The sequence below is a fragment of the Balaenoptera borealis genome, assembly GCF_965194805.1.
Source record: "Balaenoptera borealis genome assembly, chromosome: 13".
NCBI lineage: Eukaryota > Metazoa > Chordata > Mammalia > Artiodactyla > Balaenopteridae > Balaenoptera > Balaenoptera borealis.
Window position 1 is genome coordinate 48115935 of NC_138870.1, and position 16767 is coordinate 48132701.

Sequence of the window (16767 nt, forward strand, 5' to 3'; positions counted from 1 at the left end):
CAACACTAATGTATTTTAATTGTTGACAAAGTTAAAAACAAAGAAAAGCACATAGAAGAAACTAAAACTCACTCAAAATCCCACCCCCCAAAAAAATACTGTTAACAATTTGATGTATTTGTTTCCAGTAGTTTTTTCCTGCATATATACATATAATAATTTTAATAAAAGTGTATCATAAATTATATTATTTAGTAACCTATTTTTTTTTTTTTAGTAACCTATTTTTTCACCAACAAAATATCATGACTATTTCACCATCATTAAATATTTTACATAATTTTATTTATTAAAAAAAACTAAGTTAATTTTTTAATGTCTTACATGCACATGTGACAAAATTCAAATGATATAAAAAGATATACAACGAAAAGTAAGCCTCCTTCCTACTCCTCTTTCCTAGCCACCCAGTTCCCCTTTCAGAAGGCAGCCTTATTGCCAGTTTCTTGTGGATCCTTCTAAAAGAATATCATACATTTACAAGCAAATACATATATACATGCATGCACTTTTTTTTACACAAATGATAGCATACTGTACATATTGTTCTGTACCTTGCTTTTTTTTTACTTAACAGTGAGTCTTGGAGATCCTTCTATATCAGCACAGAAATATCTATCTCATTCTTTTTAGCAACTGTATAATTTGTTGTAGGGATATGCCATAATTTATTTAACCAGGTCTCTATTGATGGATATGGATATTTAGGGTTGTTCTAATCATTTGCTATTACAAACAATTGAACGACCATATGTATATTTAAGGGCCCAGCCAGTGCAATGCATCATCAAACTATTTGTGGCCACTGCATGCACATGGGATCTTAAGTCCCTGACCAGGGATCGAACCCATGCTCCCTGCAGTGGCAGCATGGAGCCTTAACCACTGGACCACCATGGAAGTCCCATTGTCAAACTATTTTATTTTGGCCACTTTGATAGGTTAAAATGCTAGTCTTAATATTCATTTCTCTTATAAACAATGAGGTTGTGCATAATTCATATTTTAAGAGCCATTATCACATCATTTTGTGAAGTGATATTTTATGATAGCACTTACTGAGGTATAATTTACATACAGTGAGTGCACAAATCTTATGCAAACAGCTGGATGAATTTTATAACATATTTTGACACCTATGTGACCACCACCCACATTGAGATCTAGAGCTTTTTTTTTTTTTTTTAATTTATTTACTTTATTTTTGGCTGCATTGTGTCTTTGTTGCTGCGTGCAGGCTCTCTCTAGTTGCAGTGAGCAGGGGCTACTCTTCGTTGCAGTGCACGGGCTTCTCATTGAGGTGGCTTCTCTTGTTGCAGAGCACGGGCTCCAGGTGCGCGGGCTTCAGTAGTTGTGGCACGCAGGCTCAGTAGTTGTGGCACGCAGGCTCAGTAGTTGTGGCTCGCAGGCTCTAGAGAGCAGGCTCGGTAGTTGTGGCGCACGGGCTTAGTTGCTCCGCAGCATGTGGGATCTTCCCGGACCAGGGCTCGAACCCATGTCCCTTGCATTGGCAGGCGGATTCTTAACCACTGCGCCACCAGGGAAGTCCCGAGATCTAGAGCATTTTGATTGCCCCTGAAAGCTCCCTTTTGCCCTCTTGCTGTCAATATCACCCCAAGGCAACCGCTACTTTGACTTCTATCACTACAAATAAGTGTTGTTTATTCTTGAACTTTATATAAAAGGAATAATACAGTATGTGCTCTTGAGTTTCAGTTCTTTCACTCAACTCCTTTTTGAGATTTATTGGTGTTCTATTATGACATCATTTTATTTTTTAATTAAAAAAAATTTTTTTGGAGTATAGTTGCTTTACACTGCTGTGTCAGTTTCTGCTGTACAGCAAAGTGAATCAGCCATATGTATCCCCTCTTTTTTGGATTTCCTTTCCATTTAGGTCACCACAGAGCACCGAGTAGAGTTCCCTGTGCTGTACAGTAGGTTCTCAGTAGTTATCTATTTTATACATAGTAGTGTATATATGTATGACATCATTTTAAATAGCAGCAAAGAATAAAATATATGTACATGCCATAGTGTAATCAATTCCTTGTATTAACCAGTCCCCTAAATGTAACTCCTTTCAGTTGTTTTCAATTTCTCATTATTATAAGCAGTGTTGATAATAAACATTCTTGTGGCTAAATATTTGCTACAAATATTTCCCTAGTACAGATTCTTAGGAGTAGAATATCTGGGTCAATGGATATGTACAATCCAAGGCTTTTGATTATGCATTTTTGAATTGCCCCTTAAAAGTATGGATGTACTGTCCTACCAGAAAAGAATGAGCATGATCCTTTTGAAGAAATTATACCCCCTTGAACCCTCATCTACACTGCATATTACAATTAAGTTTTTGTTTTCCAGTTTGATAGGTGAAAAATGATGTTACTGTTTTTTTCTTCAAAAATGTTGATCATCTTTATGTTTATTGAACATTTGTATTTCTTCTTCTGTTGTTAGTACCTAACTCTTGTCCATATTTTTCTGGTTAGTTTTGTCCTTTGTTACTAATTTATGAGAGTTCTTTATGTAGTAAGAATATTAATATCTTTGTTTAAAATTTTTTCTTGCTTAAAAATTATGTATTTTCATTTTGGAATAGTTTTAATCTAAATCAAAAAGAACAACAACAACAAAAAACTCCTAAAATCCCACTGTCCAAGGATAACTACTGTTAACACGTTTTTCTATGCAAGCTATACATATATACATATATATAATTTTTTTATAGACATGGAATAATGCTTCATATACTCTTTTGTGTGTGTTTTTTTATACTGCATACTATTATAAAAACCACCTTTTTCTTAAAATTATTTTGTGCGTACCTTGTCATTACACATTTTTCTGTAACATCACCTATACTATTTTCTTTTTTTAATTTCAAAGCAATACATTGTCATTGTAAAATATTTACATATCACAGAAAAAATGTAGTAAGCATAAGTTCCTGTCATTCTGCTCTCCAGTGATAACCACCATTAACAGATCTATATACAGTCTTCCATATCTTTTTTCTAAGACTATTCTATCCATATGCTTTTTAAAAATGTATAGTCACATTATACAAATTGTTTTTATTTTTTCACATGATCGATCTTGGACATGTCAATATATGTAAACCAAACTTGCTCCTTTTAATGGGGGTAGATTATGGAGGTATCATAACCGATATCTTCTTGATGGATGTTTGAATTGTTTCTAGTTTTTCTTGGATACAAACGGCTGCAGTGAACATCCTTCTACACACATCTTTAAGTGCTTAAGCAAGTGTTATAAAATAAATTCCTAGCATTGAAATCGCTGGGACAGAGTATGACCAGCATGGACATTTAAATATTTAATAGAATTGTCCTCCAGAAAGCCCCTATCAGTTTACAGTACTCCCTTAGTTGTAGAGAGCACCTTCACAACTTCTTTCTCTTTGTGGATTCTGTTTTTTGGGCTTCAGAATCTTTCACCACAGAGAGACCAGATAAATATTCCAGGCAGATATTTATCGTAAGCCAGATTTAAAAAAAGATTTTTAATGTTAAAAAATATTTATTAGTATAAATAATATTTTCCTTTTTGCAGAGAAGTAAAAAGGAAACAAAATAATACACTATTGTCTCACTCTCTTTGGCATTAATAAAACAAGACAAAACAAAACACTTGTACATGGTTTAAAAATGTAAACTTTCCAGGATGCAAACTGAAAAATGAAAGCCTCCTCTCTCCCAGTTTCTCTCCCCCAAATAACCACTGTTAATACTTTTATATAATTCCTTCTGGAAAAAAATTCTACGTATGTTGATGCAATATTGTAGATATACCTAGACCCACATCTTCAGCTTTAGCCAACTTTTATGATTTCTCTCTTTTTTTTTTTTTTTGAACCGCAAAGACTGTTTATTTGACACCAATAGCATACATCATAGTAAAAAGGAAACTAGTGATCACAATTTAATGTTGTTTGGGGGATTCTAAGATAAAATAATAAAATAAGTGGTATTAACAGTGGAAAGAAATAGACAAAACTATTACATGCATATGATTTCATACCTGGTAATTCAAAAGACTGAACAAAGAAGCTAATAACATTAATAAGATATTTTATAATGTGATTGGATAGAAAATGAATAAATTGAAGGACCTATTATGTCCCAGGATCCAAAAATACACCTTATAATAAAGTATGACTTTTCTTAATTAGTTAAAACGTGTCTCCCAAACTCTGGTGTCCATAGATCTGAAGGTTTACATATCAGTTGAAGAAAGATGGACTCTAGTAAAATAATTTGACAACTAAGTCATAGTCTCTTTATACTGAATGACGGGAAAACACGACTGAGTAGTTTGTCACTTATGACGGAGAACAAGCATAGTCTCATTTAATCTTACCAGAGATCTTCCCTTTAATATGACTAGATAGCAAATATATTCTGTTTGGCTCCCTGGGTTGTAAATATTTTGTATCTTTAGCATTCTCATCAGCACATGTGATTTATAACATATTACCTGAATTAAACAAAGTACTTGTAGGTCTGAGTGACTTGCTTCACAGTTTCTCTTTACTTAAAGCTGCTTCCCTAAAGGGAGATCTATATTTCTTTTTTTTTTTTAATTAATTAATTATTTATTTATTTTATTTTTTGGCTGCATTGGGTCTTTGTTGCAGTGCGCGGGCTTCTCATTGCGGTGGCTTCTCTTGTTGCGGAGCACAGGCTCTAGGCGCGCGGGCTTCAGTAGTTGTGGCACGCAGGCTCAGTAGTTGTGGCTCGCAGGCTCTAGAGAGCAGGCTCGGTAGTTGTGGCGCACAGGCTTAGCTCCTCCGTAGCATATGGGATCTTCCCGGACCAGGGATCGAACCTGTGTACCCTGCATTGGCAGGTGGATTCTTAACCACTGTGCCACCAGGGAAGTCAGAGACCTATATTTCTGATTTCATATATTCTTTTCACAAAGAGAGAGCTTGTGTTAATATTTCCACAACAGCTCAGTAGTTCGGTATTTGTGTATTTCATTTACACAATAGGCAACATGCTATACATCTGTCCCTAACTTTGCATCTTTCACTTAATGCATCTTCAACATCTTTTCATATCAGGACATACGGATCTACTGAGGAAGATATTTTTTAACTTAGTGGTAGATTTTTTAATGTTAATTTATTGTTCTTCACTCTCCACAGCCGGTGGCCCTCTTGTCTTTTCCCATTTGGCTTCCCAGGCTAGGGGTCTGGGATGGTGAGTGCTAAGTCATCACACCCAGACTGAGATCCACTCGTGCAGTCTCGCTGTGTGACCCTCCTCAATGACATTCCACCCCACAGACACAACTCCTGATGTCAGTACTAAATTTTGCCTCTCTTTAGTTTCCCTCATCCCCATAATTGTCCATGTGTACAGAAGGTTGAAGAACGGATGCCTTTTCAGGTGTTTCTCCTCCCTCACACCTGCCTACTGATGTCTGTCATCTTTTATTTCCATTCCAGGGGAAGCCATATATCTTTGACCGTGTATTCCCCCCAAACACGACTCAGGAGCAAGTTTATCATGCGTGTGCCATGCAGATTGTCAAAGGTAATGAATGTATTTTTAGAATGTATTTTTTTCAGGCTCCTCATTCCCTACCCCACTTCTCTCTACCTGTGCTCTTTCTCTGCCATCTCTTCAGATGTCCTTGCTGGCTACAATGGCACCATTTTTGCTTATGGACAGACATCCTCAGGGAAGACACATACTATGGAGGTGAGGGTTCTGACTTTTATGGGCATGAGGAGCTGGGACTGTTAATAGGAGGCCAAGGAATCTCAGTGGGGAAACATCTAGGAATTGAGGGCTGCCTGGTACAGAGGATGAACGGAGGGCAACGTTATAGTGGAAGTTTAATGGAATCCCTTCAGCCTGCTGCAGTTCACCCTCCTTTCCACTACTCCAGTTTTCTTCTTTTCACCTGGAAAAGAAGCAGCAATGAAAGTCCAGAGGGCTGCTCAGTTCCCTCCTCCTTTCACTAAAAGGTAGTGACCATCCCCTTAGTTAGGATAGTCTTCTTAGCAGCTGTTACCTCTGTGTTCATCTGCATACCTCCGAGTTGTCTGATTCCTCCTGAGCCCCAGCCTCATTCCAGAATACCCTTACTCCCCAGGGAAAGCTGCATGACCCCCAGCTGATGGGAATCATTCCTCGAATTGCCCAAGACATCTTCAACCACATCTACTCCATGGATGAGAACCTTGAGTTCCACATCAAGGTGATCAGGGCATAACTGCTGGGCATTCTCTTATGAGACTGGGAGGGGAGGATCTAGTATGAGCCCACTGAGATCCTGGCGCCCCAACTTATTCTCCACCGTGGTTACCTAAGTTCTTCTCTGCCAACATAGTCTCTTCTGCCTTTTCCCTCCCACCACCACCATTTGAGTGGGTCGCATTAGCCTGAGATCCCTGGATCAGATTTAAGATAGGCCCTCTTCACTTCATACTTCTCCTTTCTCCCCAACCAGGTTTCCTACTTTGAGATTTACCTGGACAAAATCCGTGACCTTCTGGATAGTGAGTGGTGTTTAACCCCAGTGGGTGGGTAGGGGTGAGGAGGGCAAGGAAGAGAAAGATCACATTGCTTTTGGGCTCTTGGGTTTTGGTACTGTTTGGTGAGTGATGCAGCAGGCACACAAGGACACACACACTTGTACTCATGTCCCTTGCCTCCACTCACCAAGAATTTCCCAAAACCGAAAGGGTCAGAAGATGAGCTTAAATGCCCAGGCCCACGTATAAACAGCCTGAGTCTAGCTGGAGCCCTGGGGCTGGAATCCTGCAGGAGGAAAAACAGCCTTCAGCGCGTGCAGGGAGTTTAGGCTTCACAGGGGAGTCTTCCTCCCTCTTGCACATAGAAGAATCCACCATCCGAGTAGACTGCAGTGTGCAGGGGTTGGGGAGGTGGGGGGCTGGAAGTGCTGGCCTCGCTCACCCTGAATTGTCTTGATTCAGTGACTAAGACAAATCTGTCTGTGCACGAGGACAAGAACCGGGTGCCGTTTGTCAAGGTGAGAGTGGGGATGGGACACCCAGGTGGGGCCAGTGTATTGAGAGTGCAGGTGTAGGAGGAGGGTAGACCAAAGGCCCACCCAGAAGTTGGAGGGCGGACGTCCTGGTGGGGTGAGACACGCCAAGGGGCTGGGGAGAGTCTGGAGCCTGGGAAGAGGCGCCGTCTTGAGAGGTCATTTGGTCACTGTGCAGGTAATTTAATTTGCAGATCAAAGTGCGTGGGTCACTGTCCATTTGCCCCCTACAGGGTTGTACCGAGCGCTTTGTGTCCAGCCCAGAAGAAATTTTAGATGTGATTGATGAAGGGAAATCAAATCGTCATGTGGCTGTCACCAGTGAGTGGGGAGACAAGGGGCTCTTGAGCGTGGGGTCTGCCTCTCCTCTGTGCCCTCTGGGGCTGAGGGACGCGAAAGTGAGCAAAGGAAGGCTGTGTCCTCCAGAGGAGGAGGGACGCTTGTCTGTGTGACCCTGAGACCCGCTGCCGGGGAGACGTAGGGGCTAGGCTAGTCCTGACGGACACCCCCTCTCTTGGCGGGTGGAGGCAGGGGTCCGTGGAAGCCGGGGCTGAGGGCTTCAGTTCCGCAGGGGTTGGTACAGGGACTGTTTCACCCTCCCTCCTACAGACATGAATGAACACAGCTCTCGAAGCCATAGCATCTTCCTCATCAATATCAAGCAGGAGAATATGGAGACCGAGCAGAAGCTCAGTGGGAAGCTGTATCTAGTGGACCTGGCAGGGAGCGAGAAGGTTGGGGGTCCCGTCAGGGTGGGGTGGGCAAGGAAGGAAGCCTTGGAGGGGGGTGGCCTTTTTGTAAATCAAAATAACTTTCTTATTGAGCTAGAATTCACGTACCATAAAGTTCACCATTTTAAAGCGTACAGTTCAGTGACTTTCAGTATGTTTGGAAGGTTGTGCATCATCACCACTAATTCCAGAACATTTTCATCACCTGTTGACAGTCATGCCCTCTTCTCCCCTCCCCCATCCCCTGGCAACCACTAATCTACTTTCTGACTCTGGATTTGACTTTCTGGACATTGCACATAAATGGAATCGTATAATGTGTGTGTGTGTGTGTGTGTGTGTGTGTGTGTGTGTGTGTGTGGTGAGGTCTGTAGCAAGAGCATTTAGGGGAACAGAGGAAGGGCCTTCTCTGTCCTCTTTCCCTCTCCCCGTCTCCTTGGACTAAGCCACCTTACGTGGAGAAGAGGTGGGGAGAGCCCCCTCCCTCTGCAGCCGCTCACGACATACTCACCCCTTCGTGCCCTGGTAGGTCAGCAAGACTGGAGCAGAGGGAGCTGTGCTGGACGAGGCCAAGAATATCAACAAGTCCCTGTCAGCCCTGGGGAACGTGATCTCTGCGCTGGCTGAGGGCACAGTGAGTGCTCCTTAGGTGTCCGCACCCCTCAAGCCCCACCCCATCTTCTGCCTTCTCCTAATGCCCCACCTTATCATGCCAATTCATGTGTTGCTCCACCCCTAGTCAACACCACCGTCCCTTCTTTATTTTTATTTTTATTTTTTTTGGCTGTGCCATGCAGCTTACAGGATCTCAGTTCCCTGACCAGGGATTGAACCCGGGCCACAGCAGTGAAAGCCCGGAAGCCTAACCACTAGGCCACCAGGGAACTCCCCCACCATACTTCTGATTTCCCCGTTGAATTTTTTTTTCTGATTTGTGTCCTCTCTCTTCCCCCAGAAAAGCTACGTTCCGTATCGTGACAGCAAAATGACACGGATTCTCCAGGACTCCTTGGGAGGAAACTGCCGGACAACCATGTTCATCTGCTGCTCACCGTCCAACTACAACGATGCGGAGACCAAGTCCACCCTGATGTTTGGACAGCGGTTGGTGGCAGGGTCCCCTGCTCCCTGCCGCAGCCCCTGCTGCGCTCTCCTCTCAGGGTCTTGGGAGCCTTAATGGAGGTCTCATCTCTTCGTTCTCCTCTCCAGGGCAAAGACCATTAAGAACACTGCCTCCGTGAATCTGGAGTTGACTGCCGAGCAGTGGAAGAAGAAATATGAGAAGGAGAAGGAGAAGACAAAGGCTCAGAAGGAGACGATTGCAAAGCTGGAGACAGAGCTGAGCCGGTGGCGCAGTGGTTAGCAACGGGTCCTGTGGGTGCAGGGAGCCAGAGAGGGCTCCTACGATCTCCAAGGGGGGCTGCATTTCCAGAGGGGTGCAGTAGAGCAGTCATGAGAGAAAGCGAGAGTGGCTTGACTGCCTTTACCCCCACCCCCCAAAAGGTTGACGGTCCACTTGGCAAGAGAGATGGAGGCCTGGAGGTCTCCGCATTGTACAGTGAGGGAGGAAGGACCCTCGGATGCAGCTGTCCCTTCTCCCATCCCTCACCTTGTTCCGCCCCTTTGCCAGGAGAGGACGTGCCAGAGACGGAGCGCCTGGCTGGGGAGGATGCTGCCCTGGGGGCTGAGCTCTGTGAGGAGACGCCCGTGAACGACAACTCATCCATCGTGGTGCGCATCGCGCCTGAGGAGCGGCAGAAGTACGAGGAGGAGATCCGTCGCCTCTACAAGCAGCTTGATGACAAGGTAAGGACAGTCGGGCAGGGCACAGAGGTGAGAGCCCAGTGGGATGGTAAGTGAGGGATTAAAGAAGTAGCTTATCCTGCCGTTTTTCTGATTTTAAAAGAGATGAATGTTCATTATTGAAAATCTGGAAGATAAATAAAAATATAAAGAAGAAAATTTAAATCATCTCCTCCCACCATTCAGAAATAAAGCCATGCAATTGAGATTATACTGTATATGTAACTTTGCATCCGATTTTTTTCATTCCTCATTATATAATGAGCAATTTCCTACTTTGTTAACAATTCTTCATAAAAGTATTTTAAAATAGCTGCCTAACAGTCAATTTATCAGAATGTATTTAACCATTTACTTATTTACAGGCCTTCTAGGGTTTTTTGTTTGTTTGGCTTTTTGTTGGTTGGTTGTTTTTGCTATTATAAATAGCTCTGAAATGACTGTCTCTTGTGCGAAAGACTTTGCTTTGGAATGATTTGATTAGAATGGAGCGCTAGAGTGGGATTTCTCAGTTAAAGGATATGAACATTTAAAGGCTTTTGCTGTGCATTGTCAAGGTTATACCAACTTCTAGGAAGAAAGGGATTAAAAAATGAGGGCAGGGGTCAAGGAGAGAAGCTGAGGGAAAGACCTCTTTCTTTTTTAGGATGTGGAGTTTCTAAATCAAAGCCTAAACTAGCTGGGTTTTTATCAGGATTCACATCTACCCCAACCCTGTAAGTCTAAACTGGAAAGAGTAGTTCCCTTCACCTCATCTTTACCCCTTTTGCCTCCAACAGGATGATGAGATCAACCAGCAGAGCCAACTCATAGAGAAGCTCAAGCAGCAGATGCTGGACCAGGAAGAGGTAATGGGAAGGAGGGCAAGACACGAGAGGAGAGGGTTGTGTGTTCATCCCTGAAAAGCATCAAAAAGACCTTTTCCTGATAAGATGAAAGAAGGGCCATTCTGCTTAGGGGTTAGTCACCCTCCAAGACTATAGAAATCTGGAAACTTAATTGGGGTTTTGCTTAAAGCACGGATGCCGGAGTCTGGGTGCTTCTTCATTCTGTTGCCCTACTTCTGTGAAGCGGAAAGCCCACTTCCTCTTGACTCTTGCTTTGGCCCTTGCTTCTCTCCTAGACCTATACCTGGGTGGGGGGCTCAGCTTCCCCAGACCAAGGGGCCATCGAAGTGGTCACCGGCAGAGGACTCCCTCACGTGGCTCGCCCCTCCCTTGCAGCTGCTGGTGTCCACTCGAGGAGACAATGAGAAGGTCCAGCAGGAGCTGAGCCACCTGCAGTCGGAGAACGACGCCGCGAAGGATGAGGTGAAGGAAGTGCTGCAGGCACTGGAGGAGCTGGCCATGAACTACGACCAGAAGTCCCAGGAGGTGGAGGAGAAGAGCCAGCAGAACCAGCTTCTGGTGGATGAGCTGTCTCAGAAGGTGGTGAGTAGCCGGCTAGGAGCTCCCTGGCCTTGAACATCCTCCACTTCCAAAGGGACCTCTGCTTCCTGATAGGGCAGGATCCCGTTTGCACCTTTGCACTGCCGTTCAGTGTGTCGTGGGACACTCCCCCACCCCCGCCACTGCACTTTGCCCTTCTGACCCCTCTCCCTTCCAGACCCTTCTGCAGGGCTTGTGTTCTCTTCATAGCAGCCATCAGGGTCATGCGTGAAGGTAGAGGCCTCCGCCTGGGCTGGGGAGGGGAGCAGGAAGATGGCGGTGGGATGACCTGAAGGGCTGTCCCCAGGCCACCATGCTGTCCCTGGAGTCTGAGTTGCAGCGGCTACAGGAGGTCAGTGGACACCAGCGGAAACGAATTGCTGAGGTGCTGAACGGGCTGATGAAGGACCTGAGTGAGTTCAGTGTCATCGTGGGCAACGGGGAGATTAAGCTGGTGAGTGGAGAAAGAGGCGGCAGCCTTGTTCAGGTCATTCTTGTTCTGGGCACTGGTGGGAGGTGCCAGTGAGACAATCCAGGCCCTCAGGGATACTGGGGAGGGGGGGGTTCCAAAGATCCAGGAAACACTCCTGCAAACTAGACACAGGAAAGCAGGTAGAGGTTTGCATAGACTCAATTGAAATACACGTTCTAAATCCACACACCAACTGAAATTCACATTGCTGAATAAAGAAGCAGTGGAGATGTGCTTATAGCAGGATTTGGAGATGGGAGCACAAAATTAGGAATGATATATGCAGATCTGTGGCAGTGACAATGACCCATCTGGGTGATCAAGCAGGTCAGTTTGACTACAGAATATCCTGTTGCTCTATAGGATGAAAGAAGGTCAGAATTGGATCTTTAAGCGCAGAGAGAGGGATTTAGTGTGAAATGACAGGTGATACAGAGCTGCTAGAAGTCATCTGGAACATAGCCGTCCCACCCGAGTCCCTGTGTCTGTGGGTGTGTGTGCCTGGGGGCTAGGCCGAGTAGAAGGAAATGGATAAAGGGCTTCCCGGCAGCAGAGAGGCACCTCCTCCCTTGCTTGCTCTCCCACAGCCGGTGGAGATCAGCGGGGCCATCGAGGAGGAGTTCACTGTGGCCCGACTCTACATCAGCAAAATCAAATCCGAAGTCAAGTCTGTGGTTAAACGGTGCCGGCAGCTAGAGAACCTCCAGGTCGAATGTCACCGCAAGATGGAAGTGACTGGGCGGGAGCTCTCATCCTGCCAGCTTCTCATCTCCCAGGTGAGTGCGGAGGTCCAGAACCTTTGGGTGCCGTGGGAGAGGACGGGCAACTCTGTGCTTATGGGATAACTCCTAGCACCCACGTTTATGTCAAGAGCCTAGGGTCAACTGAAGTCAAGGACAGAAGAGCTGGGGGAAGCATGAGAGGGTCCAGGCTAGAGAAGTGAAGGCTCGGGGGATACTGCCCTCTGATCCAAGAGGGTCTGAAGGAAGGGTCTCCAGAGGAATGTCCCTCGACCCTGCATCCCCATGGGAGGTGTAGCAGGAAAGGAGGAGAGCTGGAGCTTATGGAGGTCTGCACTGCCTGGAGTTGGGTCCTTTGCTGCATCCATCTTCTTCCTCTCATGAACCCTCACCCCACCAGCATGAGGCCAAGATCCGCTCCCTGACGGAATACATGCAGAGCGTGGAGCTCAAGAAGCGGCACCTGGAAGAGTCCTATGACTCCCTGAGTGATGAGCTGGCCAAGCTCCAAGCCCAGGGTGAGGCCCTCTTAAACGTCCAACCCACCCATCCTGGGATCTAAGATCGCAGAGGGGACAGGGAGGGAAAGTGACAAACATCACAGGAAACCACCCAACAGCACACTCACCAAAGCATTAGACTGAAATCGTGGAGTCCAGCTCACATGCTGCTTAGCACACTTTTGCACGTAGCTCATTTTCCATGAACCATAAACCCTCCGTTGTTCTTTGTCCCTGCTGTATGAAATTGGACCATCCTCCCCCAGAAGAACATCCCTGGGGGCCCATTCTGGGTAGACGTGCCTTGCTCTGCCTGGAGCTCTGGTCACAATGTGAAGTTCTGTCCGGAGGAGGTAGGTCTGATGTAAGCTGTCTTCCCCTCTGTCCCTCAGAAACTGTGCATGAAGTGGCCCTGAAGGATAAGGAGCCAGACACACAGGACTCCGAAGATGTGAAGGCGAGTGGGGAAGGCGTGGGGAGGACTGGGGCCCGGCAGGGCTGTGCTGGTCCTCACTGAGCGGGTGTCTGGGAGTCTAGCTTTGAGCTTGGGGTGGGGTTGTTTGCAGAAGGCCCTGGAGCTGCAGATGGACAGCCACCGGGAGGCCCATCACCGGCAGCTGGCCCGGCTCCGGGACGAGATCAATGAGAAGCAGAAGACCATTGATGAGCTCAAAGAGTAAGAGTTCCCCAGGGCGGCTCATCTCCACCCAGTCCCCTCCCTTTGCTGTGCCTACTCAGATGCTCCCTCTTGCACCAGGATCCGGTTCTTTAACTTCCATGTGTCATTCCCCTGACAATGACACGACTTTGCAGCCCAACTCCAGGAGGTACAAGGAGTGAGGACTAATCCCTATCTGCAAGGCTATTCTGATTAGATAGCTCAGGGCCCCTCTGTCATGGAAGCAGTGGCCTGAGTCTGCCTCTGATACCCGAAGGTGGATGCATCAACACTACCAGGACTCACGTGTAGAAGAAGGAAAGTGTTTGAGGAGCTGGGCTTCCCTTTGCCTCTCACTGACATCTTTTTGTTCTCCCCAATACCTCCTTGCCCTCCACAGCCTGAATCAGAAGCTCCAGTTAGAGCTGGAGAAGCTTCAGGCTGACTATGAGAAGCTGAAGAATGAAGAACATGAGAAAAGCACCAAACTCCAGGAGCTGACGTGAGTGACGGGTCTGCCTGCAGACCCTACTCAGACATACTGCAGAGGCAAGACACAATCTAGATGTGAATATGGTGACCACAGGAAGCAAGTGCCTCAGAAGAACAGTTTGATGGGGTGGGGAAGGGGGAAAAAAGGGAGGCTTCTGTTCAATATTAGCAGACATGGAAGGATGTGGGTGATGTTTTGTGACGTGTAAAAAGCAGGTTACAAACAGTAGGAATGGTATAATCCCATAACAGTTATGTGGGATATGCATGCATGGAAGAGTCTGGAAAGATGGACACCAGAATGTTCACGGTGGTTTGATCTGTAAGTAGCAGAATCATGGCTTTTTATGGAACTCATTTACTTATATTTTTTTTTTCTTTTCTAATTTCTGCACTGTGAACATGGGTAACTTGTATAATAAATAATAATAAAATATAGATCAAAGGAATGGAGGAGGGAGGAGAGAGGGAGGCAGGGAGGCCCTGAGGGATTCTTCTGTTTCCCTCTTCCTCCAGATTTCTGTATGAGCGACACGAGCAGTCCAAGCAGGACCTCAAGGGTCTGGAGGAGACAGTTGTGAGTGGTTTCCTTCTCTGCCAGGTCAACAGGGTGTGGGTGGAGGGCTTCAGTTCTTCCTCCCAATTTCTTCCTAACCCCATTCCTCCTTGCCTTTCTGCAAAGTCAGTCTGTGGCATGATCAGGACGCACCTTTTCCTAAAGGATGAGTAACTCACTTGTCTAGAGAGACTGGAGGGTCCAGTAATTTTGGAGGGGGAACGGTGACCGGGTATTTGGAGGCCCCCAATTTTTCTTCATTGTTTCCAGGCCCGGGAACTCCAGACCCTCCACAACCTTCGCAAGCTGTTCGTTCAAGACGTCACGACTCGAGTCAAGAAAGTGAGTGCCGTCTCGGGGTCTTCCCAGCCCCCGTATCCTCCCCCTGTCCTCAGGCTTCTCCAGACCCTGTGGCCTTCAGTGGGGCTGGCTTGGCCTGGTCTGGGTGGGACCTGATTGGCCTCAGGACAGCCACACCTTTCCCCTGCCTCTGTCTCTCATCAGAGTGCAGAAATGGAGCCCGAGGACAGTGGGGGGATTCACTCCCAAAAGCAGAAGATTTCCTTTCTTGAGAACAACCTGGAACAGCTTACAAAGGTTCACAAACAGGTAAGAGTGAGGGTAAGGGGTGAAGAGAACTCTTGAGGCCAGGAGCCTAGGATACCTAAATCTTTGGAGGCCCTTGGATTTAGGAAAATCTACTTGCATATTTTCCTTACTTTTCCCTTTTCCCTTTCCTACTAATCCCTTCTTTATCCTGTATTTGGTTCCACTTTTACCTTGTTCTTGGTTCTATGCCTGTTTTCCCTTTCCCAAAGCTCCCAGCCTGCCTCTGCTCAAAGTGGAATTCCCCAGGCCTACGCTGTTGGAGGGAAAGGTTGAAACTGATAGAGGTTTCAGAGGCATGGGGCCGTGACCGTACACAGGGGATACTGGTCAGATGTTAGCCAGAGACGGAGAGCAGAGAGACAAGAAGCCAGGAAGCTGGGCTTTCTCTCATGGAGAGGACTCCCTCTGCCTAGGCCTGGGGCAGGCACACAGGGCAATTACATGATGTCCTCAGACGGCCCAACCGGCCCCTGGTCAGGGCCAGTGAAAACTCCTGTGTATTAAGTTGCTGCCTCTCTATCCCCCTCCTTGCTGCTGCGGTTCCTTAGGTGGAAGACTGGGTTTCAAAGGTATGGGGTGGGGAGGTGGAAGGGGCAGTCCAAAGGAGTCAGGACAGGAAATGTTTGGTGCATACAGAGCAGGAGCACCCTGGCTAGTGCCAAATAGCTGAGCCTTGAAGACAGATGCAACAGACTGTCAACTGGCTCTTTTAACTGATTCGTAAAATAAACCCTAACCTATACTTCATTCCCTTCTTTTCGAATCCACCTTAAAATTCGTTTTAAACTCATATTCTCATTAAACTACAGCTTAAACTTCTTTTCTTCCCAGTGCCATACCCAGCATATATAGTAAATACCCAGTACACCTTCTTATTTTTTTAAATAATGAAGAAAATCCTAGAACTGTGGCCCAATGATAGTCCACAGGGTTTATTTATTTTTTTTGGACCTGCAGAGGGCTTTAGAACCATCTTTCCCCCTTTACTTATTATAAAACAGTGTGAACAACATTATAGAAAAGTTGAAAGGGAAGAAACATTTGTAATCGGTTTTGCCTTTTTAATTTCTGTGTTCATTTTCCTTCTTAATCCAAATGCATATTACATTGCTTTTTTTCCCCAATTTTTCATTGTAGTAAAGTACACATAACATAAAATTTATGACCTTTAATCATTTTAAGTGTACCATTCGGTGGCCTTAAATCCATTTGTAATGTTGTGCAACCATCACCACCATCCCTCTCCATAAGTCTTTTCATCCTGTAGAACTGAAACTCCATCCCCATTAAATAATAACTCCTCATTCCCTGCTCCTCCACCCGCTGGCAACCCCCATTCTACTTTGTCTCTATAATTTTGGCTACTCTAAGAATCTCACCTAAGTGGAATCATCTGGGATTTGTCCTTTTGTGACTTGTTCATTTCACTTAGCATAATGTCTTCCAGGTTCATCCACATTGTGGCACGTTTGAGGAAATCACAGGCTGTTTCCTTTTCCCCCGTGAAGGCTCTGCCTCTGTTCTAAGTCTCAAAGACCAAAAGCTACTCACCTATAGGAGAGAGGACTCCTAATATCCCACCTCAGGGGACACAAGACTGGAAAGGAAAACATGAGCGATGTAGAAACCTCTCAGTCAACAGAATCTTAAATAGCCAGGGCCATAACCCTATTACAAATTAAGCTAAGTTATTGTCACAGCAAAACATTGTTTATAATCTGTAAATTGT

General features: G+C 45.6%; 1 protein-coding gene across 2 annotated transcripts in view; it reads left to right on the plus strand.

The window, feature by feature from the left end:
- Positions 1-16767, plus strand: part of KIF5A (kinesin family member 5A) — a 32400-nt gene that overhangs the window by 9452 nt on the left and 6181 nt on the right. For both annotated transcript variants that reach the window (XM_082350208.1, XM_082350207.1), the window contains exons 2-23: positions 5483-5570; positions 5665-5738; positions 6136-6240; positions 6493-6541; positions 6980-7035; positions 7284-7371; positions 7660-7784; positions 8311-8415; positions 8737-8885; positions 8991-9139; positions 9412-9587; positions 10364-10432; positions 10808-11014; positions 11319-11465; positions 12071-12259; positions 12624-12741; positions 13116-13180; positions 13290-13399; positions 13782-13883; positions 14390-14450; positions 14700-14771; positions 14934-15038. In XM_082350208.1, the coding sequence (XP_082206334.1) occupies positions 5555-5570; positions 5665-5738; positions 6136-6240; positions 6493-6541; positions 6980-7035; positions 7284-7371; positions 7660-7784; positions 8311-8415; positions 8737-8885; positions 8991-9139; positions 9412-9587; positions 10364-10432; positions 10808-11014; positions 11319-11465; positions 12071-12259; positions 12624-12741; positions 13116-13180; positions 13290-13399; positions 13782-13883; positions 14390-14450; positions 14700-14771; positions 14934-15038 (2337 nt within the window). In that variant the 5' untranslated portion in view covers positions 5483-5554. The remainder of the gene's footprint in view (positions 1-5482; positions 5571-5664; positions 5739-6135; positions 6241-6492; positions 6542-6979; positions 7036-7283; positions 7372-7659; positions 7785-8310; positions 8416-8736; positions 8886-8990; positions 9140-9411; positions 9588-10363; positions 10433-10807; positions 11015-11318; positions 11466-12070; positions 12260-12623; positions 12742-13115; positions 13181-13289; positions 13400-13781; positions 13884-14389; positions 14451-14699; positions 14772-14933; positions 15039-16767) is intronic.